Source organism: Hemiscyllium ocellatum, chromosome 17, assembly GCF_020745735.1.
Source record: "Hemiscyllium ocellatum isolate sHemOce1 chromosome 17, sHemOce1.pat.X.cur, whole genome shotgun sequence".
NCBI classification, from domain to species: Eukaryota; Metazoa; Chordata; class Chondrichthyes; order Orectolobiformes; family Hemiscylliidae; genus Hemiscyllium; species Hemiscyllium ocellatum.
In genome coordinates, this window is record NC_083417.1 from 23,921,959 (window position 1) to 23,949,476 (window position 27,518).

Consider the following 27,518-nt stretch of genomic DNA (forward strand, 5'->3'; position numbering starts at 1 on the left):
GTCAAGAGCCTTGATATTCAACCCATCACCCTCAATACTAAATACACAGGAACAGATGAGCATTTTATTTTATTGCTAAAGAATGAAGAATGACTTAGTCTTCAATGGATTTTAGGAATTTCTCATAGCCCTCTTCATCCATCAATTCATCAACTTCAGCAGGATTATCGATTGTCATTTTAATAAGCCAACCTGTTAAGAAAAATCACCAGGTCACTACATGAAATGTGTAACAAAAGTTCCTTTTTGCACTATGATATATAGCTGCACGTAAAAAAAATTAATCATGAAATTTGAAGTATTCCTGATATTCAAATATTTTATTTCCCAAGTTACTTAAGAACTATGTTAAAAGTTGCTTGGGAAGTTTTTGGAATATATTAGATTAATTTCAAGTCAGTCAATCTAAAAATCAAGTATTTTTTTCCTCCAAGAGATGGGTTTTCAAAAGCTAATAGACTTAATTAAGGGAAAGAATATATTTACATTTCTTACAAAAAAGGACAAAATACGAAGTTACCTGAAAGACTCATCTATGAAAATAAACATTTATAAAACGGCATGGCTACACATTTGTCCAAAATAACCCCAGATAATCTGTTTGGGGAAATATACATTAGAAACAGAAATACCTATAGAAATATTTTTTCCCATTACCAACGAGCGGTCTTAAAACTACAGGACCTTAGGCTTTACTATTTCCTACTCATGTTTGAAATTTTATTAGCATCATTTAATAATTGACAGATCAATCATGTATCAGAAAAATATTTCACATATCTGTATTCAAACACAGCCACAGAATGCTTACAATAGTAGAAAATATAAAATCGGGAATTTTCCTAGAAGCAGCCACTGCAATGACTGTGATCTGCATTCCTGGCTTATATAAAATCCCAGCAACTTCAGATATGCAGAGAACATCAACAATTTAGTTGTCCCACAGAGAACAATTGTCAGTAAAAGATAAGGCATGCCCACCTTTTTTTAAACCATACCCCAGTAAGAAAGAATTTAATTGTCTAAAAGCCTGTGTGAATGGTGCTATTTACAATTGTTTTGTAGTAGAAAATATTTTGAAGATTGTAAGAGTATAATTATTAATTTCCTGTGGCAGGCATTTCTCTGGATAGTGTTCAATATCATCCCTCACCGTCTTCAACATGGTTCTTCAATGTACCAGCAGATCTCAGAACCCCCAACTTATCCCCGCAAAATGAGAGACGACCTCCCTACTCCACAATAATGCTGGTTCTTCTATCAACTGGACAAGAGAGTCAGAGATTCCAGAAGGTGAGACAGGAGAAGGGATGCTTGGGGGAAAATGAGCCCTGTCCCTGGTGCGACTGTGAATTTTGCAGGGGGTTGGACTGCTTTGATTCTCCAGCTGATATACTGGAGAAGACGTTTAAACCTGCTGTGAAAAGCTCCGAGTAAATTGATAACAAAACCAGCGTGAGCATTGGGCAGTCAGTCAGTCAATGCCTGAACAACTCAGGGCTTCTGATCCCAAAGACATTGCAATGATGCAATAGTCTGGACAGGGTAAAACAGGCAATGGAAGTTTAAACTGAAGTAGCATGGATGTGCATATGTGGGGACTCTCTCAGCATCACCAATGACAAGTTGAGTCAGAAGCTTCCCTGCATACTGAAAGATTTGAGCCAAGAAGTCATCAAACAAGAGGAAGGGGAGAAAGGGCGGGACAGCAGGGACATAATGGAAGAAAAATAGGCTTCTAAAGAGAGAGCATGGAAACATGTGCAGGCACGGCCACTAGAGGAACAGCCACTGAGCTGAACATCAAACCACCCACTGGGTTTCCAAAATCAATTTGGCAGGGCATTGCAAATCACAGCGATCTGACCGAGAAATCCTGTGTAGGTGAATGCATAACTTAGAAGCCATTCAGCTCACTGAATCTGTCCTGCATTCAATGAGATCATGGTTGATCTGACCATTCCCAATCCCACTGTTTCTGCCTTTACCCCATAACCCTTGATTATCATACTGATTAACATTCTGTGTTAAAATCAGAGTTATAGGATTCCAAATGGAGTTTGGGGAGGATAGAGGTAAAGGGATCAAACAAAGCAGAGCAAACCAAAATTAAATGATGATGATGATGGGGAGTAAAGGGAGGGGAAAGAGAGAAAGCGGTCTGGTGAAGGGGCAGTCTCGGGGAGCAGTGGCATCGTCATTGGATCAACATTCCAAAGATCCAGGCGCATGCTCTGGGGACATGAGTTCAAATCCTTGGCAGATGGTGAAATTTGAATTAATGAAAATCTGGAATTAAAATGTCACTTATTAGCAATCATGTTAACCACTGCCGATTGTTACAAAAACTCAAATGATTCACTCATGACTTTCAGGGAAGGTAATCTGCCATCCTTGGCCAAAGTGAAGATAGGTTTTTACACGAAACGTTGATTTTCCTTCCCCTCAGATGCTGCCTGACCTTCTGTCCTTTTCTAGAGCCACACTCTCGACTCTAATCTGCCATCCTTACCTGGCCTGGCCTACAGGTGACTCCAGACCCACAGCAATGTAGTCGATTTGCAACTGCTCTCTGAAATTGCCCTAGCAAGCTACTCAGTTCAAGAGTCAATTTGGGATGGGCAACAAATGCTGGCCAAGCCAAGAATCATCAGGTCCCATGAACAAATAAAAAAAATCTGTTTTTGAAATGAGAAGAAAATGGTGTGAGTATGGGATTAATTACAGATTGTGTAAGTTGTCAAGGTTCAACAGTGATTGCCAGGAATTTTAGTGGAATCAAGCCGAAAGTATGTAGCCACCAGTAGGATTTGTGGAAGTTATTATTAAGCTGAAGGCAATTTCAGTTTGACTCAGTAAATTGGGTCTAGCTCCAAGTTTGTTACTCAACAAGGCAGAAGCACGGTGAACAAGAGTCAACATCCTACATGTGCAACGTTGATCTCACGCTTTGCGTAAGGAAACCGTAAATAGCAGAGAGAAGGATCTAGGATGGAACCAGAAAGACCACATGAGATGACCATGTGACTAGAAGCAGTAGCCAATAGCTGTAGCTTGCACTACAGTGCATGGAGCTTGTACATTGGCCATCTATAATTAGAAATATTACGCATGGGTTACCTGTGAATTTCTAACCATTAAACCGGAGCACCATTGATGAGGATTTCAGAAAATTATCCCTGCACTGTCACATGCAAACTATAAAGAGGACCTTGAGAAACCAACACATTACAAGTGAACTGCAGAGAGGGCTGAACGGATTGATAATCCCAAAGGCAGCAGGGAAGAATCCAGGAGGATGAGAAAATGGCAAAAGTCTCATTCACATCCGAGCAAGGTACTGTTTGTGATTTTGAGCAACACAAGCTCAGCGTTACAGTTCGAGACGGAGTTAAGCTGGAAGCTCTAAACAGAAAAAGAAAACGGAAGGTCTTAGATAATGCAATAGTGGGAGAGAATGGAAGCAAAGTGTTATTTTGCAGGGTAAGAGTAGTGGTACTGAGGGATCTGAGAAAGGCAACAGAAAACAGACTTTGTTAATTACATTATGGGTGGAGGTGTGGAATCAGAAATTTGGCTCAGAGAGAATCTAAGGTGATAGGCTTAAAGAATTAGCTTAATAAGGTGGTCAGAGTGAAAAGCGAAGAATAGTCAATGGCCAGCCTCAACTTCTGGCACATTCCTAAATGAAGAATGTGAGTCAATAGTTGGATTATTTTGGTGAGTAACACGAAGGATGTGACTTGGAAATGCGAGGACACCAGGGTTTGAAACCATGATGCTATATGGACATTATGAAGAGGCAGTTCCGTTCCTTGCAAAATGAATTCAAATGGACATGGTACCATAGTTAGTCTGTTCCTAACTAATGGAATGCTACAGACAAATGGTCATCTAATTAAATGATAATGAAAACAGGCACATTGATCGTAAAGGTCTGAAGATCAACATACGAAATACTGACTCATTGATGAATCAGTTGCACAATTACAAGTGCAACGCGTCCAAAAACATTTTGGTGACTTTCTTCCCACTTATTTTAAATTAAGTGAAACTTTCATTATCCATCGTGTTAGAAGAGATCCTTCTGCCGGTCAATGGAAATTGGCAGCAATTTAAAAGTCTTCAGGGTTGAAGGATTTGAGCTATAGGGAGAGGTTGAACAGGCTGGGGCTGTTTTCCCTGGAGCGTCGGAGGCTGAGGGGTGACCTTATGGAGGTTTACAAAATTATGAGGGGCATGGATAAGATAAATAGGCAAAGTCTTTTCCCTGGGGTCTAGAGGGCATTGGTTTAGGGTGAGAGGGGAAAAATATAAGAGAGACCTAAGGGGCAACATTTTTACACAGAGGGTGGTACTGGTGTGGAATGAGCTACCAGAGGAAGTGGAGGAGGCTGGTACAATTGCAACATTTAAGAAGCATTTGGATAGGTAAATGAATAGGAAGCGTTTAGAGGGATACAGGCCAGGGCCTGGCAGGTGGGACGAGATTGGGTTGGGATATCTGGTCTGCATGAATGGGTTGGACCGAAGGGTCTTTTTCCCTGCTGTACATCTCTATGACTCCATATGTTAACTTTGCACATCTAATTATGACAACACCTTATGGTCAAGAATATGGGGAAGCAGAAGAATACTGCAAAGTGTCAATTCAACCGTGATATTATACCAGTCAAACAATGGCAAATGTGGAGTTTTCTTTTGTAAAAATTCTGGCAGATAACTGGAGCACAGAGAGTGGAAACTGCATTGTAACACAAAGTCACGCACGGCTAATTGAAATGCTTATAATCGTGGCCAAAATTCATGTCGAGTATAATTTAAACATTATTGAATAATTCCACAGTTGAAATAAATTAAACTATAATGATGTTAATTAAAATGGAGGTTACTTTACTGGTTACCAGCTTCAAATAATTATCAAGAAATACATCCTTGTTTCCAGCCACCATTCCCCCCATAAAAATCAAAACATCCAGCTTAAAAAAAGAAATCACTGTCATAGGTTTCTGCGTAAGTTTAAACCTTCAGGGTTCTAAGATTAATTCACATACCTTCTCCATAGCAAGATTTATTGACTAGTCCTGGATTGTCAGCAAGAGCCTTATTTATATCAGTTACCTCTCCAGTCAGGGGTGAATACAATTCACTAGCAGCTTTCACACTTTCCAGAGCACCAAATTCATCTGCGGAAGGGAAATTTAATATAAAGAAACTGCCATACAATGCACTTTTTACGGTGCTAACATTTTTGAAGAAATTTAAACTATTTACAACACTGACAATAGTTGTACTGTGCTATCAAGCCAAAAACACATTTCATTTATGCCACAGAAATGGCTGACAGATGGAAAGAAAGAGCTCAAGGCTGCCACAACACGACAGAGTTTAAACTGCTTTCATCATGTTTGCTTCACTTGTCTGTTTACTTTTTATAATATGAAAAACTATAGTGCAGCATTCATTCAACAAAGGTTGTATTAAATGTAAACAAGAATTTATAATGAAGATTTATAAACTCTCATTTTCTCTGTTGTTAATAATGAACCAAACCTTACATCACTAACTGATATAGCTTGAACAATTTACTTCAATATTGGTACTTGTGTCAAATATAATCTGCACTTCCTTGAAAATGCATTTACGATAACTCCGTTCGGTGATTGATTGCACCTGGTAGACAGTTTGGCCTATAGAAGCTCTCACTTAATGAGCTCCATGCATCAACTCATTTTCAATTACTCATGCTTTATCTTGGATTGAACTTTCAAACATGTTATACCAGATCAAGGGGAAAAGGTCAGCAATGTTTTTCTGAGTTCTGAGGAGCGGTCACCCAACACAAAACATTAACTGATTTCTCTCCATAGATGGTGCCAGACCTGCTGAGCTTTTATAGCAATTTGTTTTTGTTGTTAAATGTTTTCCAGATTCTATCAATGCTGCTTTGCAGTCAGACATTTGGAGGCACAAGAGAGCTGTCAAGAATGACTGGCCTTGAATGCTTGCTTGGCACAAGCAGTATTCTACATCACATCCACCCCATTCAATTACTTACGATTTTCCAAAAAGATTAGTTAATATTTTGGATGTAGGCTTGCTCGCTGAGCTGAAAGGTTCATTTCCAGATGTTTCATTATCTTAATAGGTAACATCTTCAGTGGACCTCACGTAAAGCAATGCTGAAAATTCCTGCTTTCTATTTATGTTTGGGTTTCTTTGAGTTGGTGATGCCATTTCCTTGGCGAAGTCACTTCCTGTTCCTTTTCTCAGGGGGTGGTAGATGAGGTCTAACTTGATGCGGTTGTTGAGAGAGTTCCAGTTGGAATGCCATGCTTCTAGAAATTCTCATGTGTGTCTTTGTTTGGCTTGTCCTAGGATGAATGTATTGTCCCAGTCGAAGTGGTGTCCTTCCTCACCTGTATGTGAGGATACTAGTGAGAGGGTTATGTCTTTTTGTGGCTAGTTGATGTTCATGTATCCTGGTGGCTATTTTTCTGCCTGTTTGTCCAATGTAGTGTTTGTTACAATCCTTGCACGGTATTTTGTAAATGGCGTTAGAGGGCAAAGAAACATCTGGAAATGAACCTTTCAGGTCAGCGAGCAAACCTACATCCAAAACCTCAACCCGAGCTACAAATCTTCTCAAAGTTCGCTAATTAGTTAATATGAAAACAATGAAACAAAATCAATACTCACCCAATTGGTTTAACTTTGTGCCTATCTCTGGCAATCCACAATATACAACATCTCCTAATGCTTCCTAAAGAAAAAAGTAATTAACTATTGTACACCTGAATCTTTATCATTCATTTAACATTGTTAATTCTCTTTTGTGCAACAGGCTGGAAGATGTACTTATGTAATCTCAGAATAGGTCAACATTAATATTTTAGATATTTTTTGAAATATTTTAAACATCTTCAATATTTTAGCATCTGCTGCCAGTTTATTTCCCTTCATTCTTTCATGGAGTGCAAGTGTCATTTGCAAAGCCAGCTTTGAATGGCTTGCTTGACCATTTCAAAGGGTACACAAGAGTCAACCAAGCTACTGCAGGTCTGGAGTCACACATAGGCCAGACCAAGTAAGGACAGCAGGACTTCCTTGGAAGATCATTAGTACCAGGTGATCTTTTAATAATAATTGATGGTAGTGCTATACTGATTACAGACTAACTTTATATTCCACATTTATTAAATGAATTTAAATTTGACCAGGTGTCTTTGTGGTATTTACAGAAGGGGTTGCTAGTTTAGTGATATTACTAATACAGTATTTCCCTCAAATGTCTTCCACTATTAACCTACTACATCCAAAGTTGATGAAAAAAAACTTATGTACCTTTTTAAATCAATTACACTCTTTAATACATGGAGATGCCTCATCCCACTACTGGTAAAAAGGATTTAGATACTATAATATTTTTAAAAACCAAAGTGATGGAGGGTCAAGAGGTAACATAGATCAACAAGAAAAGGCGTGTTGGTTGAATAAGACTTGGTAAAGGGCAAGGTTAGAAAGGATATGGATGAACTATAATTTACTGGCTTTGGAGGATCAAAAGGTCAACCTGGACAACCTTTCAATAGTGCAGCGATGAAAAACTCATTTACAAATGGCAATTTCAGCACCTCATGGTTCAGACAGAAGGAGAGGCATTACAGGTACTGGAGTTGGGAGCAAACATGGAGATCAATTGGGATTGGAAGCTCAACTCAAGATCAAAAAGAATACCAAGGCTGAAGTGTTTTGTTTAGCCAGAGACTGAGACTGAAAAGTACGTTGAAATCAGTTGCAATGACACAGAGTGTGTAGATGAACCAAAGAGAATATCTTTAGTCTTCTCAACTTTTACTCGAAAGTTTTCTTCTTTCAATACTAGACGTTCATCAAGCCACCAATGCAGATTGGAGCCTTAGGATGTTACACAGTGAAAGGGGCTACATGGATCCAACTTATTGCTGCTGATGATGCAATGAGAGATATTCAAACATGGAAATGCTCTAAAGATGGAAGTCAACAAATACAAGGGCATTAGAGGGCAAAGAAAGACCAGGGATAGGTCAATGATGAGCCAAGCACGAAAGAGTGAAGGATGGCTTTCCTTTTGTGCAAAGTGATGAGGGTGGTTTTGAAAGAGAAGGGGACAGTCACTGCATAAAGGAAAGCATCTACAATTTCCATCAAGGTGGGAATGAGGAGGCCATATCAAGTGCTTAGCAATTTAGTAGAAATGGAGTCACAGGACCAAAGGTCAATCTCATGGACTAGATGAGTTCGGGATACTTTGTACTTCATTAACATTAAGTATGAAACAGGAAATTTATATTATTTGTATAAACAGGTATTATGGAAGAAACAAGTATCTCATTTATTGAATAGCAAGTGCCACATCTAACTGAAATTGTATCCAATCTGCTTGTTTGCAGACAGAGGCTTTTAAATAAAGATGCTTCAAGCAAACAAGTTCCAAATAGAAATGAACACCTGGAGGTTCTGCACAAAACCAGGATCTGAAACTTTTAGCTATTCAAAATACCCTTCCTTAAATACTTTCAAGGTTTATTGCCTTTAATATACTTTTCCCAAATTTCCTAACGAAGTTTTATTGGCCAGGTTGAAAGCCAACAGCCAGAACTTAGAATCATAGAATTCCGACAGTGTGGAAGCAGGCCATTTCACCCATCATATCTACAATGACGCTCCGAAGTGCATCCCTCCTATAATCACCCCTGTAACCCTGCATTTCCCATGGTTAATCCACCTAGTCTTCATTTCTCATGGGTAATCCACCTAGACTGCACATCCTCGAACACTATGGGCAGTTTGGCATAGCTAATCCATCTAACCTGCACCCAGAGGAAACCCACACAGACAAGGGGAGAATGTGCAAGCTCCACAGAAACAGACAGTCACCAGAGGGTGGAATTGAACCCGGGTCCCTGGCACTGTGAAGCAACAGTACTAATCACTGAGCCGTGTCGGTGCAGCAAGGTTCCTTCAGAAATTTCCAATAATGCAATAAGTCATGTTTTTAATTCATTTCACAGAATACAGAATTTCTGGTAAGGCCAGAATTTATTGTCCATCCCCAATTATCTTTGTGGACATCGTGATGAGCTGCGTTCTTAAACCACTGTGGTTCATGCACTAAGTGCATAAAAATACACTTACAAAGAGAATTCCAAAGACTTAGACTCAGCAATGCTGAAGGAACAGCAATATAGTTGCAAGTCAGGAACGTGAGAGGTTTATGAAAATTTGAATTCAGAGCAGATGAATGTTTGGTCCTTTGATAGTTGTCATTCAATAAGAATATGGCTGATCTTATTGTTTCATGTTCCCACCTACTCCAATAATTTTTCATTCCCTTGCTCGACAATTAAAAGCTACAATCTGTCTTTGCCTTAAGAATATTCAAGTTCTGTTTTCACTGCCTTTTGAGGAAATGAATACCAAAGATTCATAATTCTCTGGAGAATACGGTATTATCTTCAACTATCTTAAATGGGCGATGCCTTATTCTTAAAAGTGACCCTTGTTCCGGAGTCCCCACTAGTGTAAACATTTCTTCCGCATCCACCCGATCATGACCTCTCGTGATTTTCCAAATTTCAAACAAGTCACTTCTAAACTCAATGTATATAAGCTTAGTCTATCAAAACTGTCCCCATAAGATAACCCATCTAGAACAGTTAGTAGTCAAGTCTAGCTTGGAGGCAATAATGTTCCCATGTACCTGTTGCTCTTTAGTCTTCAGGGATTGGCAAGAGCTAATGAAGAAGCCTCAGTAATGTACTTCAACGTTGTGCCAATCTTAGAGGGAGTGAATATAAAAGGTATTAAATAGGGTGCAAATGAAAAGCATGCATTGTCCTATATAGTGTTCAACTCAAGTGGAATAATTCATTTGTTGTGCTATTCTGTAATGAATGATGTGTTCAAAACTTTGGTGTTGAAGCCATTTCTTTTTCAAACTGATAAGTTTTGTTTGCAGATAAGTGGTAAGAACTAAGTGACAACATTAGAACATAGAACAACACGGCACAGTGCAGGCCCTTCGGTCCACGATGTTGTGCTGAGCATTTATCTTAATCTAAGACCAACCTAGCCTATACACCCCTCAATTTACTGCCATCCATGTGCTTTTTCAGCAATCACTTAAACGTCCCTAATGTCTTGGACTCTAGCTTTGTGAAGTCACGTTGTTTGAAACACAGTGCACACATGGGTGCAATATTTAATACAACTATTTTAACCAAGGCTTACCAAACTTCTGAAAACAATATATGTTTCTTAAAATGTCTGGATTTATTTTTAAATGGCCCAGAGTGTTTGGCTAGATTTTGTGTACTTGCAATGCATGGAAAAATACTGTACTGATGCAGGCTTACATCCATAGCCTAATTTTCAAACATGGTTAGGATTCAGTTACCTGTTCAATATAAAGCTTGTGCTGCACTTCTGCAAATTTTAAATGACAAAAATAAATTGATATGATCTCTATATTATTCTGAGCCAGTTACCTCAATTACAGGAGTTCCTGTAATTAACTATTGTACATTAGAATCTTTATCATTCATTTTGATTGTTAATTCTCTTTTGTGCAACAGGCTGGAAGATGTACTTCTGTAATCTCAGAACAGCTCAACATTAATATTTTAGATATTTTTTGAAATATTTTAAACATCTTCAATATTTTAGCACCTTCAGCAAGTTCCTATGCCAAAGTTTGTTCAGCACTTGCCCACATTTATGCCTACAAAATGTATTCACAATGGCAAATGATAATAATTGTACATAAAAGGGTAGTAAAAACATATAAGCACTGATACTGAAGTGAACCTTGATCTCACCAGGACTAAACCTTGATTAGGAAAAGCTGATCTTGCAACAGCTATCCCAGTAATGGATGAAGTCCAAGAACTTTCAAGCAAAGCTTGTGCACTTAAAACAAGCACAGCCAATATCACACTGTTTAGAAGTGATAGACTGATATAAAGAATTGTATTGGATGGTAATAAATGAAGCACCCACCTGGGCATAATTGCTAATCCCCACTGTACCAATTCCATTTTCAACCATCACCCATTCATGTTTGTCTGTAAACTTGCGAGCTGGAATACAAAAATAGCCAATACCAAACGGATTATCTAAGGTTTAGCAATCCATGTAACATTAATATTTACATATCAAATATAACTTGCTCTTTAAAGCTATGAACTCCTGATTAAGGATGTACTGCAGATACTGTACCATATCTAATCATAAATTAAAGTATTTAAATTATACAATACAGGAATCTAGTCTTATGTCATGACTGAAATACAATAATATTTTTCTAATGTAACAAGGACCGCTCCATAGAATTTAATTGTTTGTTCACATGTGTTTATTAAATGCAACATTCCTTGCCATGTGTACAATGCTTCTTTGTTCCCAAGTCCCAATTTGTAATTTACATCCATTAAAACTCAATCTCTGAAAGGCAGTAAGGCATGGTAATATACAAACTGATGTTTTCGAACAACAAATATAAAACATTATACTTAAATCAACAGTGGCCATGAAAACAAACATAACTATTAAAAAATAGTCCCAATGATCATGCATAATGTGAATATAACTTCTGCTCTTGATTAATTATCAGATAACTTTATCATTTCTGCTGCAGAATACAAAAATATAGCCTCTATTGTGTAGCTTCACAGCAAGTTTGTTCCGGTGACAAAGGGTACAGAAATATGTTGATGGACACCAGAACAACATGATGAATACAAGACTGGATTACGTGCACACTAGTTACACACTGACCTCAACCTTTAGTATACGCTCCACTATTCACAGTACACACTCTCATATTCAGTACGAACCCACTCAAAAGAGACAGACCATTTTTGATTCTTGATCATTTTTAATGAAGTATGGATCAGAGATCACATTGTATTAAGACTTGAGAAGACATTTTATAAATTGGGTATCCTGATTAATTCTCTGTATCTTATACTGGATACCCTGAACTATCACTACTTTTAGCATAAACTCAAAGTCCTCAATAAAGCAACTTAGTTGGAGTCCCTACATTTATATTTTTTGTTATTAATGTTATGGTTTTAATTGCACTATGATCATGTGTTGATTTCTCCTCTGATGTTCTACTGACTTCTGCTCTTCTATCCAAATATGTAGCTTTACCAAATTGGGAGTCAAAATCAATTCAGAAACAATTCAGAAAAGCAACACACAAGAGGCCTGTGAGATTTTTCTCCATGTATTTCCAAAGTAACCAGAAATATCCAGTTTCATTTGTTTTCTTTCAGTAACAGCAGCCTCTTATTCACCAGTCTGCCTTCAAAGACAGACTCATTTAGAAATATCCATAGTCCCAATCCTAGCCTTTCCTTTTCTACTCTGCCCACAGATTCCTGCGTGGCTTTGCTGGCATTTTTCTGAAAGTATCCTTGAAAACAACTGCCACTTTCTCCTCCAAGCAGTTTAACTATTACTTCTCTCACCTCTCCTTCCAAATATAACTTTGTCCAACACGTCCACATCACCCCACCCAAGTTCCTCCCAAAGTCCTGCACACAGACAAAATTTGTGTTGCCATTTGTATGGTATTCAAGAAAGGGCAATGCACACAAACTAATGCTGCTGACATTTTGTTCCTTTCACATTATAGTGGTAATAGTCACTAGATATTCCACAGGGGATTAGGTAATAGGATGCGTGGACACGGATAACTGGTTAAACTGCATCGAATGGTGTTTGCTTTGGTCAGTATGTTGACAAAAGTAACTGATGCTCTATGGCAGGACATATAGGCACTATTACGGCCTATGTGTATATTAATTAAATATATTACATCTATGTGCCAACTATTATAAACTCTATGTCCACATTTAAAATGGAAATTGCCTATGTAGGCTTGTAACAAATTAGAACCGCATGCTCTGCTGTGGAGGCAGTACAGCATCACCACTGATCAGGTTGTACCATCCCATTGTGGAACGTTAACAAAGACTCTATTAGAAATACACACAGTTTCATGTAAATGTCAAACTTAGTTCCTTGCTTGCTTACTTTAAGTATCGTACTGCTATGTGTCTGACAAAAATCAGTATCATCATAAAAGTGACGATAGTAGTGTGTGAATTACTTATGTTTGGAAATATTACACTTATTTGCTGTAAAATTTTCTCCACTTTCTTCCTCGTCAAATTGAAAGCCAGCCAATATATGCCTGTCTTTCATTCAATCCTCAGAGATTGGTTTCTGAACTGGGTGCCATTTTGTGTCCAGAATATCACTTACCTTGAGAATGCACCTCCTAGCTCAACCCTGCCTTTACTTAGACTTAGACTTACAGTGTGGAAACAGGCCCTTCGGCCCAACAAGTCCACACCGACCCGCCGAAGCGCAACCCACCCATACCCCTACATTTACCCCTTACCTAACACTACGGGCAATTTAGCTTAGCCAATTCACCTGACCCGCACATCTTTGGACTGTGGGAGGAAACCGGAGCACCCGGAGGAAACCCACGCAGACACGGGGAGAACGTGCAAACTCCACACAGTCAGTCGCCTGAGTCGGGAATTGAACCCGGGTCTACAGGCGCTGTGAGGCAGCAGTGCTAACCACTGTGCCACCGTGCCGCCACTTCCTTTCCCCTCTTGCAAAATATCAATGTACCTTCACCATCGCTACTCAGTTCTTTGGTATTCTGTCCCCTTCTCCAATGCTCCCAATATGCCAGGTACACTTCCACCAAAAACAAATTCAGTCTGCCATTTCCTTGTATTCCTGCTCACCTCTGAGCTTGTCGCAAGTTGGCACATCTTTAAATCTGAATACATTCTGATTGATGTATAATCAGGAGCTCTGATAATATTGTTACTTAAATGCGTATCCTCCAGTGGTCAATGAGCCTCGAAACAAGCACCACCAACATAGCATATAGGCTACCTTAAGCTGATATAAAGTTGAATCAGGTTAAGTGGTCAAATGAAAACGTTGTTAGCTCATCAATAAGTGGAGGACATTCAAATTAACTGTCGTGAAAACTGAACAAAGGCTTCACATTTCATCCTCCCGTGCTGTTCTTTGTTCTCCAACAAGGACATGTGAACAACTGGCACATGAACCTCGCTCAATCAATCAACCAATCATATCCTTATTTAAAACAAACAGTTCAGACACTATTATTAGTCACTTTGAACACACTCAAAAGACTTGCTGAGATATCACAACATTGGAGCTTTATCCCAGTTTATCACAACTGCACACCCTCCAAAACTGCACACAATGAGGTGATACAACTAAAGGAATTACTGAGTACTTGAAAGCCATTATCACAAACTGAAGAAAGTTGGAGGAAGGCTATTAGAGTCATAGAGATGTACAGCAATAAAACAGACTCTTCAGTCCAACCTGTCCATGCCGACCAGATATCCCAACCCAATCTAGTCCCATCTGTCAGCACCCGGCCCATATCCCTCCAAACCTTTCCTATTCATATATCCATCCAAATGCCGCTTAAATGTTGCAATTGTACCAGCCTCCACCACATCCTCTGGCAGCTCATTCCATACGCGTACCACCCTCTGCATGAAAAAGTTGCCCCTTAGGTCTCTACAAATCTCTCAACAAGGTCAGTAAAATCCAGGAGAGCATCACGTATCCATTAGATTCCCATAAAAACCCATCTGATTGACTGACGTCGTTTATGGGAGGAACCTGCCTTACCTAGCTGGTCTGGCCTAAATGTCACTCAAGACCCACTGCCGCATAGTTGATTTTTTACTGACCTCGGAAATGGCACAACAAGTTACTCACTTAGACCATAGGGAAAAATTAGTAATGAAACTAGTTGGACCACATGACAATTGACTGAGGCATTGGAAATGACAATGACACTCATAGCCCTGCTGACTGTGCCAAGTCCTCCTTACTTACATCCACTGGCTTATGTCAAAATTGGAAGAGTTGTGCAACAAATGAGTCAAGCAATAGCCAGATCTAGTTATATTCACCAACTCATACCTCACAGACAAATTTCCCAGACAGCACTATCACCATCTCTAGTATGTCTTGTTTCATCAGCAGGACAGAACCATCAGAGATGATAGCACAGTCACATACATTAATGAAGATAGTCCTGAACATTTGTTCCGGATCCACAGAAATCCCATTATATGTCTAAACATGGGCAGGAAAGCCTCCTGATTTATGCCTACTGCCCGCTCAAAGGTTGTCAAATCAGTACAGCTCCATGTTGAGCGCGACTTGAAGGAAGCACTAAGGGTGGAAGGGGCACAGAATGTACTCTGAGGTGGGAGGTCTTCAATGTCCATCACCAAGAGTGGTTTGCGTGCATTATTGAGAGAGCTGGCCAAATCTTAAAAGTACATTACCACAAGTCTATTTCTGTAGCAGTTGGTGAGGAATCAAGTACAGGGAAAAAAAAAACTACTTGATCTTGTCCTCACCAAGGCAATTGTCACAGATGCACGTGTCCATGTCATTACCAGTAACAGTTACAATCCTTGTGAAAACTGAGGAGGTGGTGATGCCCTTGTGGTAAACTATTATTTCAGAGACCCTTGTACGGACTTCAGTTCAAATCCTGCCATGGAAGGCAGAGTTACCATTTTGAATTCAATGACTCTTCTTCAAAACAGTTTTGTCCCCTGCTTTTTCCACCACTGATGTGGAGTTTCTCCAACAATTTCTGTTTTTGTTCCAGATTCAGAACAGTTCTAAGCAAACCAAAACTGGGTATCCACAAGGCAGTGTTTGCCATTAGCAACAGTCGAGTTTAATCATAATCTGGAACACCACCTTTCCCTGTATATCTTCCCCATGACCATTAACATCAACCCAAGAAACTAACCCTTATTCAAATGAGTAATGCAGGACAGTATGCCAAGAGCTATATCAGGTATACTTAAAAAAAGAACTGCCAAGCTGTTAAAGCCCCAACACAGTACTACATACATCCAAACACAAGAACCTGTAATGTATAACGAATAAAATCTGATTGAAAGTCTGTAATCTTTCCATGTTCAGTTGGTGGCAAATAATAAACAATTAATTGGAGGAGGCAGCTCCAGAAATTTTCTAATCCTTAAATGTGTCAGAAACACAGCACATGAATGTAAAAGATAAGGCCAAAACATTTGCAATTGTTAATGTCAGAAGTAGTACATGATAGTCCATCACAGATTCTTCCTGAGGTCCCAAGCAACAAAGATGCCTTCAGAGAATTTGATTCTCTCCATTTACTATCAAAAAAATGGCTGCAGACAGAAAAATGATTCTGTACCCTGTCACCATCCTCGCATGAGTACTGAAGACATGCTGTCTTAAGTCAAGCTGTTCTAGGACAGCTGCAACGCTTGCATCTATCCAACAATACAGAAAATGGCTCAAGTATGACCTGCCAAATCCAACCAAGTCAATTATACTGTCCTATCAGTCTATTCCCAGTCATCATTATAGACTTGGCTTTCTGCAAGGCTGAAGCTAACAATAGATGGAAGAACAAACAGATTTTAAAATCTGAACAGAGCAAAGTCCAATGCTGTGGGCGAATGTATTAAAGTATTTCTTTGCACAATAGAATCTGTCACTTGGTTATATTGGTCAGTCAACCTTTTTGAGATTAAACTAGTGCAGAACTGTTTGAAGGATTACTGTTCATTTCAAAGAAATTATGCACTATATGTATGATACACCAAAAATGGAAATACTGGCAAGTTATTGTCAACAGTGTTATCATCAATACTTTCACAACAATAACCTTCATTTGTGCTCAGTTTCAGTTCCAGTATGGGAACTCAGTGTCTGAACTTGATACAACTTTGGTGTAAACATTGACAAAAATGCTGTCAGAACACAGACCGCAAGGCAACAGTGACTGACTGCTCTTGACATCAAAGTAGCATTTAAGCTGGTGTGGCATCAAGAATCCAAGCAAAATCGAAGAAAAATTTCCCCTGATTCTCATTTACTAATGGTTGGAGTCTTAACCTGGCACAAAGGAAGACAGTTGTGATGACTGGAGGCCAATTATCTCAGACACACCTAATTACCGGAGATTTTTTTTTCTTTAAAACAACCTGCTCAGATGTGTAAAGACACACCACTGGAGCACATGGGACTTGAACCCAGACCTTCTCATTCATAGGTAGGGACACTACCACTGCACAAATCCAACTTCCTGAGAGTGGGCCCAACCATTTTCAGTTGCAATAATGACCTTCCATCCATCATAGGGTCAGAAGTGAGAAGGTTCAATCAATGTTCAGCAGTCTTCACAACACCTCAGATTTGGAAGCATTCAGTATAAATGTCTGGACAACATTCTGGTTTCGAATGAGAAGCGATAAATAATAGTCGTGGCAGGCAGTGACCATCACCAAGAGAGAATCTAATCATTGCCTGCTAACATTCAATGACATTATCACTGAATCACACCAACATCCTAGGGGTTACCAGTGACCAGAAACGGAACTGGCCAAGCCATATAAGTGCTGTAGCTACAAGAACAAGTCAGAGGCTAGGAATCTTGCAGTGAGTAACTCACCTCCTGACTCTCCAAAACCTGTCCACCATCTACAAAACACGTCAGGATTGAGATGGCATACTCTCCAACATGGAAGAAACCCCACACCATCTAGGACAGGGCAGCCTTCTTGGTTTGAGATCCCATTCACTACCTTGACCACTCACTCCCAACACCACTGGCTCTGTCTCATACCCCAGATGAATTGCAGCAACTTGGCAACCCTTTCTAAAATTTCAATCTTTACCACCCAGAAGGACAAAAGGTTATGAACATCACCATCTGCAGCACTTCAAAAAAATGGCAACTCATCAGCACCTTCTCAAGCTTAATTGCAGATGGACAAATAACATCAGCCTTGTCAGAGATGCTTACGTCCCATGCAAGAATAAAAAAGTCTACTTCCTCAGGCAGCAATGTCACATGGCACAGAAACCCACCCCCCAAAAAATGGCAAACTGTCTTAAAACTGCTTCAATGTGAAATCATAGAAACTAAACAGGGCACGTGGTAAAAGCAAGAGAGAGAGAGAGAGAGAGAAGAAAGAATGCACTGACAAATAGCAAGCAGATTGCTTTCATTCATCAGATCTAGTCAGTACCCTATAAACCCAGTCAGCCAACTCCTTCCTCAAAAATTGTACCTCTGGTCCAGAATCTCTGCAAAACAAATAGTGATTGTGTCCAATATCAAATTCCCACTTGTTGCTAAACTGGAAAATAATACGTCCAATCATTTCCTTACCTATCCACAGCTTCTCTGAATGTTACCACTTTCCTCGTGTACATTGGAATGTACTGATGCTTCGTTAACTCACTTTAAATCAAACTTTTGAAGTTAGGATCAAGATATTTAAACATAAGAGCTAACACCAGGAATTCTACATAACACAAATAAAAGGGAATTACTTCAATATTATATGCATTTGAAGCAGTCCTGCTGCTCAATAATGGCTTGAATCACTTTAATTAATACAAGTGATTTCCACATTAAAACAAGCCAAACACGTTTAATGTGGATTGTAACATCTTGTAACATTATGCCCAATGTATTATTCTGCTACTGGCACAAAGCAGTGTGTAGCTAACAATGCCAATTTATCATATGGCATACATGTACCCATCCTGGGTCATTAGAAATATAAGACTCAGAGGCAATGATAAAGAATAAACACTGTGGTGAAACACACTTGGGGTTGTTTTCATAACCTCTTTGAAAGGAGGAGATCATACCCGGGCTGTAATTGGTAACATCTACTATAAAGAAGATAGGACTAACTGCAGCAAATATGGAGGGGTATGTCTGCACCACCACAAGGACAGACACCAATGGCACAGTTCAATTCCTGTACCACCCCCACCTTCTCAACCACTGCCCTCACTTGAGAGGTGGTGATCCTCAGTTAAAGCACCGCCAGTCATTTCTCTCCAGTGAGAGATCAACCCTATGGTCCTCAGACTATGGCGATTACACTTAATTGTGCAGTATGCAAGTGATGGTCCTCACCAACAGATCCAGCATAGACACGATTCAAGGGCAGGCTGTGGTCAAGCAAGGGTGTGTCAACGCATCAATGCTCTTTTCCAACTTCTCTGTCTCACACTGCACACTAACTCTATTCCCACTGCAGCAAAATTCATAAACAGGACTAGTAGGACATCATTCAACCCGCATCACTTCCAATCCAGAATGATGATTACCCTCACCCTGATCAATGGATTGCAGTGGGCAGACAATGCATGCATGTGCGCACAGAGACTGAGCTCCAAATTATCATTGATGCAATCATGGAAGCATGAAAGAGAGAATGGGCTTTAAGCTAAATAATTGGGAATCAAAGGTCCTTGCTCCCACTGCACAACACTGCATCCCCCCATAATCACCAAGATCCACACCAAAAATGTGGATCGGTTTCTTGGGAGACACCTTGCCCCCCCCCCCCCCCCCCACCCTCAGTAATCGAGGAAGAAATTCAACATTGCCTCCAACATGCCAGTACAGCCTTTGGCCACCTATTGTAGCGTGTCTGATGACAAAGACTTCAAACCCAGCACAAACTCATGGCCTACAAGGTAGCAATGTTAGCAACTCTCCTGAACATGCTAGAGACATTATCAATGTACAGCAGACACTTTTGAAAAAGATGTCCAGCAAGCCACAGCAGAATTTGCTTGCAGGATAGGCACTCCTGTATCAGTGTCCTTTCTCAAGTCAACATCTCCAGAATCGAGGCACTGGTTTTGGTCAATCAGTTGTGTTTGTCTGGGCCTTCGTCGTATGCATGCCTGCCAAAAGATTTACAGATAAGCTCTCTACTTCAAGTTTCGTCATGGCAAATGGCTACCAGGACAGCAGGGGAACTACAACAAGGAAGCCCTTAAAGCCTCCCTGAACAACTACATTGACCTTCGCTTGCCCAAAATCATCCAAAATGGAGAGGCAGCACCTGTGAAGGTGCCAATAATTTCAAGCACCTTTGTCATGCTCAGACATTCCTGTTGATGAAGGGCTTTTGCCTGAAACGTCAATTTTCCTGTTCCTCGGATGGTGCTTGACCTGCTGTGCTTTTCCAGCACCATTCTCTAATCTCCAGCAACTACAGTACCCACCTCCACCTAGGTTCAGACATAGGCCAAGCACAAGCAATGGAAGGAGCGCAAGACCACCACTTCAGGAAACACCACTTGTCCAACATGTGATAGGGTTTGCTTATCCAGTATCGGATTAGTCAGTGACCTCAGCATAACACCAGTATGGAACAAAGTGACCCTCAGTGAAAAGGACTGTTTAAAATAGCAATGATAACAACTTGCAGACAAGCCAACAACTTTAGTTCTTTTAAGAAAAAAATGAAATTCCTTATTTAGTCACAAAGTATTTGCTAATGAAGTTTCTCTGTACTTCAGCTGAAAATGTGTTGCTGGTCAAAGCACAGCAGGCCAGGCAGCATCTCAGGAATAGGGAATTCGATGTTTCGAGCATAATCCCTTCATCTCTGTACTTCAGTCAGACTTATCTAAAAACGTTTGTTACATATTCCATGGATTAGAAACGAAACTCTCATATCACACCTATCACAGAATATGCAGATAAAAGAGTTGTTAAATATGCCAGGTAATACAGTCGCTGCAAATGCTGTGGGATTTAAAACGAAAGGTGCTTGCACTCCGATCCCAGGGCAATTAGAAGGACACGGTGCACTGCATTCCTTTAGTATTGCACCTTCAAAATACATACTTGATTTTCAAAAATGCATTTCCACGAATTCTTTCCCAGGTGACAGAAAGCCGAATGCAAACTTTACATGAAAAGCACAATGACGTTATTGTTTTTAAAAAAAACTTAAATATAACAGTAAACGGCCCCAACCTGGCCAAGTATTTGACTCTTTTGTCAGCTCACCTTAATTCATCTGACCTCTCACCAGCTCTCTAATTAGGAAAACGCTGCAACAAATTACACAGAAGTATAAATAAGAAATCAACCGACAGGATAATAAACATTACAACCAGGCCCAGCATTTGCAAAGAAAGATTTTTTTCAGCTTTATAGCATTTTGAAATCTAAGTTGCAATCATGACCTGGTCTTGACTTAGTTCTTTATCGGCCACTGCTCTACTTAACTTTGCTGCCTTTTCGCTAAACGTTTTCAACTATCCCCCACCACTCCCAAAAGAAGGACGAAGACGCACCGGAGAGAGCCGGTCGGCCGGTGCTCAAATTCCGCAGCGGCCAGGTGATCCGTACCGTCCTGTGCAAAGGCTGCCAGGGCATCGGACCGTGCAAGCAGAGGGAAGTCACCACTCGCAAATTCGACACAGTGCACCTCCACGCCATCTTTGCAAAGCAGCAAATAAGCGTGAGCGGATGGGGAGGCGCGAGAGGAAGTGCCCGGGAGCCGGCGCGAGGGGTGGAGCTGTCACTCAATGCGGGGGAGAATGGAACAGAGCGTTGGAGGAGCTGTCACTCAAAGCGTGGGAGAATGGAACAGACCCCTGGAAGAGTTGTCACTCAGTCCGGGAGAGAATGGAACGGAGCCCTGGAGGAGCTGTCACTCAGTCCGGGATAGAATGGAACGGAGCCGCCACGCAGTCCGGGGGAGAATGGAACGGAGCCCGGACGGAGCTGTCACTCAGTCCGGGAGAGAATGGAACGGAGCTGTCACTCAGTCCGGGAGAGAATGGAACGGAGCCCTGGAGGAGCTGTCACTCAGTCCGGGAGAGAATGGAACGGAGCCCGGACGGAGCTGTCACTCAGTCCGGGAGAGAATGGAACGGAGCCCGGACGGAGCTGTCACTCAGTCAGGAAGAGAATGGAACGGAGCCCGGACGGAGCTGTCACTCAGGAAGAGAATGGAACGGAGCCCGGACGAAGCTGTCACTCTGGGGAAGCGGCAGCGCCCGGGCTCTCTGGTTGTGAAAGCAAAAAGTACTGGAGATAAAAACAGGTCAGGCAGCATCAATGAATAGAGAGCAATCTAACGTTTCGAGTCTAGATGAAGAATCATCTGTAATCGAAACGTTAGGTCACTGTGTCTCCACGGATGCTGCCTGCCCTGTTATTATCTCCAGTTTTTTTTTGTTTTCAGGAGAGATTCCAGCATTTGCAGTAATTTGCTCCTCCCTCTCTGGTAGTGTAGCTGGGTTCCCTAGTTAGGTGGATGTAAAGGTATTCCACATTGGGACACCCCTGTATTGGGACTCAGTAATAGGCTGTCAGCCCACAACATTAGAAATGAATTGAAAGTTCGACTCAGACACTAAACAAAAAAAAATCAAGCCTACCGCTTTAATGCAAGACTGAAGGAGAGTTAAACTGTCTTTTTCGATTTATTTTCGTTGAGATTCTTCTATTCAAAGAAAGACAGTGGAGTTGTCCTCTGGGTCCGAGATAATATTTATAATTCTAACACCAGACAAATCAAAAGGGCCAATGAACTTAATTGATCATTTTAATCACTGAGAATGTACAATCGTGTGCAACTGTGAGGGAAAGTGGAATAAGGTTTAGGATGTTTGGGAAGTAGGAAAGTAGAAGTTAAACAGGTTAGCCTGGGGTATGAACTGAACGAATATCTGAGGGGGCTGAGGCAGCGGGGTGTGATGTTCTGGGACACTCAGCGATAGCTGAAACAGTGCATTTCTGAGGTTCAGAAGGATGGCCACATCCTTAAAGGTGTTGGAGTTTTGGCAGAAGCTGGGGAATTAGCATCAGGTGGGCACCTGAGAGGGATGTATTGCCATAAGTAAGTGAGACACCATTGTCAGTGGTTAAACTTGATCAGTGCTGGAGAGAGCACTCTCAGGCTAGCAAGAGGGATTGCTCGAATAGGGAGCAGTTATTGATATACTTGCAAGGAATAATAGAAAAGAGCTTACTTTGAATGGAAAGGCTCGAACCTCACAGTTATTGAACAAATCTGTGTCTATTGGGAAGGTCTCAATGATACCAGATAGAGAGGCAAGGCAGTTTTTTAAATGTGAAAGATGCTTTTTGTCTCCATAACAACCCAGCATCAAAATTACTGAATCTAAAATCACATTTCAAAGCATTTTACATTTTATTTCAAACAAATGAAAACATTTTTGGAATTTTGAAATTTTTGTCTCAAATTTGAAGGAGAAACTACGGTACCCTGTCAACTCATGTTCTCAGCAGTGAACTTGCTGTAAATGAAAAACTTCACATTGATAAATGTTGATTAAATCTCATGACTAGAGCCCAAACTCAACACCAGCAGTTGTTATATTGCCATTTAGGATGCCAGTGCTCACTCAGTGTTAACATTTCAACTGAGTGTTCAAATTCTACTGCAGACACTTCAGACAAAAATGAGACAGCACTGCACGAAGAAGAGGAGTTGGAGGGGGATCTCCTGGTTATTTCTCTTTTTCTCTTTTTGTGTGTGTGCAGATATCGTACACAGTGAAAAACAACAAGTCTTTAAATCTTTATTTAAATTCCACCAGCAGGAGGAAAGGAAACACCCAAGTGGCCAGTGACAAGCAGTGCCCTTCACAGCAGTCTTGCTTTTCTTCAGCTTGACATAAAAGATCATATACTTGTAATAAAAAAACTAGATATTATCCCACCAACCAGTACCTAACGCAGATTATATGGTCATTATTCACAGGTTCACTACCATTTTCTGTATATTTAAATGATACTTACACTCGAAAAGCACTTAACTGACTTTGTTGTGCTTTGGGATTTTTTTTTTAAAAATCTTCTTGGGACGTAGGGAAATGTAGCTGGATACAGAATTGGCTGACCCATAGAAGACAGAGGGTGGGAGTAGATGGAAAGTATTCAGCCTGGAGCTCAGTGACTAGCGGTGTTCCGTAGGGATCTGTTCTGGGACCTCTGCTCTTTGTGACTTTTTTTAATAAATGACTTGGATGAGGAAGTGGAAGGGCGGTTTGCCAATGACAGAAAGGTTGGTGGAGTGATGGATAGTGTGGAGGGCTGTTGTATGTTGCAACAGAATGTTGACAGGATGCAGAACTGGGCTGAGAAGTGGCAGATGGAGTTCAACCTGGAAATGTGTGAAGTGATTCATTTTGGAAGGTCGAATTTGAATGCAGATTACAGGGTTAAAGGCAGGATTCTTGGCACTGAGGAGGAGCAGAGGGATCTTAGGGTCCACATGCATAGATCCCTCAAAATTACCACACAAGCTGGTAGGGTTGTTAAGAAGGTATATGGTGTGTTGGCTTTCATTAGCAGGAGTTTAAGAGCTGCAGTTATGCTCAATAGAGCACCGGTTAGACCACACTTGGAATATTGTTTTCAGTTCTGGTCGCTTCATGATAGGAAGGACGTGGAAGTTTTTGGGAGGGTGCAGCAGAGATTTACCAGGATGCTGCCTGGATTAGACGGCATGTCTTATGAAGAGAAATTGAGGGAGCTAAAGCTTTTCTCATTGGAGTGAAAAAGAGTGACAGGTGACCTAATAGAGATGAACAGGATGATGAGAGGCATCGGTAGAATGAATAGTCAGAGACTTTTTCCCAGGGCAGAAATGGTTACCACAAGGGGGCATAATTTTAAGGTGGATTGGAGGAAGGTTCAGGGGATATGTCAGAGGTTGGTTCTTTACACAGTGGTGGGTGTGTGGAATGCACTGCCAGCATTGCTAGTAGAGTCAGATACATTAGGGACATTTAAGCAATTCTTGAATGGGCACATGGATGATAGTAAAATGTAGGTATACAGGTTAGTATGATCTTAGAGTAGATTAAAAGCTCAGCACAACATCAAGAGTCGAAGGGCCTGACTGCTGTATGCTGGGATATGTCATCACTGTGTAGGCCTACATTTATTCTCCTCTTGAACTACTGCAGTCCATGTCCTATGGGTAATCCTACAATGCTGTTAGGAGGCAACTCCCAAGATTTTGCTCCTGCAACAGTGAACAGCAGCAACACATTTCCAAATCTTTTTGTTTTATTTCAAAAATATTCTTTATTCATAAAATATTTTTATGATCTGTACAATTGGTCATGCCATACATATGTAAACATTCCATTTCTTTGCATACAGAGATTGAAAGTTCGACTCAGACACTAAACAAAAAAAATCAAGCCTACCGCTTTAATGCAAGACTGAAGGAGAGTTAAACTGTCTTTTTCGATTTATTTTTGTTGAGATTCTTCTATTCAAAGAAAGACAGTAATCATTCGTATGTACAGGTCTATACATTTACTTTCCCTGTATTTAGCTGGGGGGTCAGCAGAACCTACTTACTGTGTGGGCCCCCTGTTCTTTGGCAGGCAGATGTTACATGGTGGTCTTTCTCCACGGCACCTTGGCAGCAGCTTCCCCAAGCTTCAGCACGTCCCTCAACACATAGTCCTCGACCTTGGAATGTGCAAGTCCGCGACACTCAGTCGTGGTCACCTCTTTCAGCGGAAGATCAACAGGTTTCGGACAGACCAAAGAGCGTCTTTGACCGAATTGATGATCTGCCAGGCACAGTTGATGTTCGTCTCTGTGTGCGTCCCGGGGAACAGACCGTTGAGCACGGCGTCTCGCGTCACGGAGCTGTTCGGAACGAACCTTGACAAACACCACTGCGTTCGTCTGTAGACCTTCTTTGCATAGGCACATTCCAGAAGGAGATGTGTGACAGTCTCCTCCCCTCCGCAGCCACTTCGAGGGCAGCGTGCGGTGCGGCAGAGAGTCTGGACGTGCATAAAGGATCTCACAGGCAGACCCCTTCTCACCACCAGCCAAGCCATGTCTTGGTGCTTGTTGGAAAGTTCTGGCGATGAGGCATTCTGCCAAATGACATTTCCAAATCAAGATAGTGTTTAGCTTGGAGGGGAACTTGCTGGTGTTTTCATTTACCGGCTGCCCTTATAGCCAGAGTATTTACAGGGCAAACCAATTTCAGTAGTGGTGGCATTCTCAAGATCTACTGCTCTTGTCCTTCTGGGTGGTAGACATTGTGAATTCAAAAGGTACTATTGATGGAACATTAGTGAGTTGCTGCAGTGGCGTGTTATAGATAGTATGCATTGGTTATAGAGGGAGTGAACATTTAAGCTGGTAAATGGCATTCTAGTCAAGCTGGTTGCTTTGGCATCGATGATATTGAGTTCTTTGAGCACTGGAAGTACAGTCATCCAGGCAAAAGTGGAGCATTCTATTATATTCCTGATTTAGAACTTGGAGAAAGTGGAAAGGCTTTGAGAAGTCATGAGGTATGTTACTCGCCTCAGAATTCCCAGCTGCTGACCTGCTCTTGCAGCCCCAGTACTTATGCAATGAGTCCAAATCAGCTTTAGATCAATGGCAGCCCCAAGTAGTTGCTAGTCAGGGATTGATGGTAATGCTACTTCCATTGGTTGTCAAAAAGATTGTTAGATTCACTTGTCCTCTGATAAATGTCATTTCCCACTTCTGATCTCAAGCCTCGATTTTGTCCAGGTCTTGCTGGATTTGAATACAGCCTGCTATAGTATCTGAAGAGTTCAAATGGTGCTGAATATTATTCAATCATCAGTGAGTAGTCTCACCTCTGATCTTATGATGGAGGGAAGAATTCCTAGGTTAGATTATCTTGAGACCTAAGACTGTGAAAAGCAGCATATAAATAATTAAGCACATTTTTCCATGGCATCATCTTTATGGAATCAGTGAGATTAATTAATGGACTATTTTGTGTACTAAATGCGTTAAGATTTAGTTTGAGATCCAGTGAAGATTCTGGAGTGGATTTGAACACCACTGCAAAAAGGATTTTAATCCAACTTTACCTCTGCCTAATTCCTGGAACTGAGTTGTGTTACCATGTTACAATAAATATGACACTGAAAATAGAAACATGAAAGTCGACTAGATGATTGAATGCTTTTCGTTATCCTTTATTTAGGCACATTGATGCACTACAATAAAACAAACATGCAGAAGAGCCAGTTTAATGTTAATTGTTAACATCATGTTACATTTATATTTATCAATATATCTAAACTGATCTACTAACTAATTCAACAAATAAATTGCACGCTGTAAAATGCCCACTGCTATTAGTTGCTTGGAGCTGATCATGACATTTTATTTGGTCAATCTCCTGACTGACCAGAACCCTTCTTATTTTTCATCCCTAAGAAGCTGCACAATTTTGTCAGCATTAGGTCAACTATTTCTTCTTCTTCAGAAGCCTGAAAACAAAAAGAGAAAAAAATGTTCCTTGCTATTCTCAAACATTTTCCAAAAAACACCCATTCTTTTGAAAAATTGAATTATGTTGGATAAAAGGCCCAGAGACAGGACATTCAATTCAGCAGGTCCATGTTGGTATTTATAAAATACTCAAACCTTTTCCCATCTTCTGTCATCCAGATCTACCAAAATAACCGTCTGCTTCCCTTTCCCTCAATTTTTCTTAGTTGAATTGCAGTAGGTTGATTAAACTGCAGTTATGGTTTACTTGTCTAGTTTT

The 27,518-nt window shown here is 40.6% G+C and overlaps 2 protein-coding genes across 2 annotated transcripts in view; both read right to left on the reverse strand.

Moving 5' to 3' along the window:
• Window positions 1-54: 54 nt before the first annotated feature.
• LOC132823665 (glycine cleavage system H protein, mitochondrial-like) lies at window positions 55-21,416 on the reverse strand. Its single transcript, XM_060837617.1, has 5 exons — window positions 21,265-21,416; window positions 11,041-11,120; window positions 6,700-6,763; window positions 5,055-5,186; window positions 55-192 (listed from the first exon to the last, which is right to left on the reverse strand). Exons 1-5 carry the CDS (start codon window positions 21,407-21,409, stop codon window positions 95-97), a joined length of 519 nt encoding a protein of 172 aa, XP_060693600.1. The 5' UTR covers window positions 21,410-21,416; the 3' UTR covers window positions 55-94.
• Window positions 21,417-27,138: 5,722 nt separating this feature from the next.
• LOC132824058 (polycystin-1-like protein 2) overlaps window positions 27,139-27,518 on the reverse strand; it is a 152,187-nt gene continuing 151,807 nt past the window's right edge. The window contains exon 46 of the mRNA XM_060838324.1: window positions 27,139-27,237. Within this exon, the coding sequence (XP_060694307.1) occupies window positions 27,139-27,237 (99 nt within the window). The remainder of the gene's footprint in view (window positions 27,238-27,518) is intronic.

Coding starts and splice junctions, on each gene's coding strand:
- LOC132823665 (XM_060837617.1), bottom strand. CDS start 21,409: ATGGCGTGGAGGTGCACTGTGTCGAATTTGCGAGTGGTGACTTCCCTC. Junction 5,187..6,699: donor CACAAAGTTAAACCAATTGG/GTGAGTATTGAT, acceptor TCCCTTCCGCAG/ATGAATTTGGTGCTCTGGAA. Junction 193..5,054: donor TAAATCTTGCTATGGAGAAG/GTATGTGAATTA, acceptor TTTTCTTAACAG/GTTGGCTTATTAAAATGACA.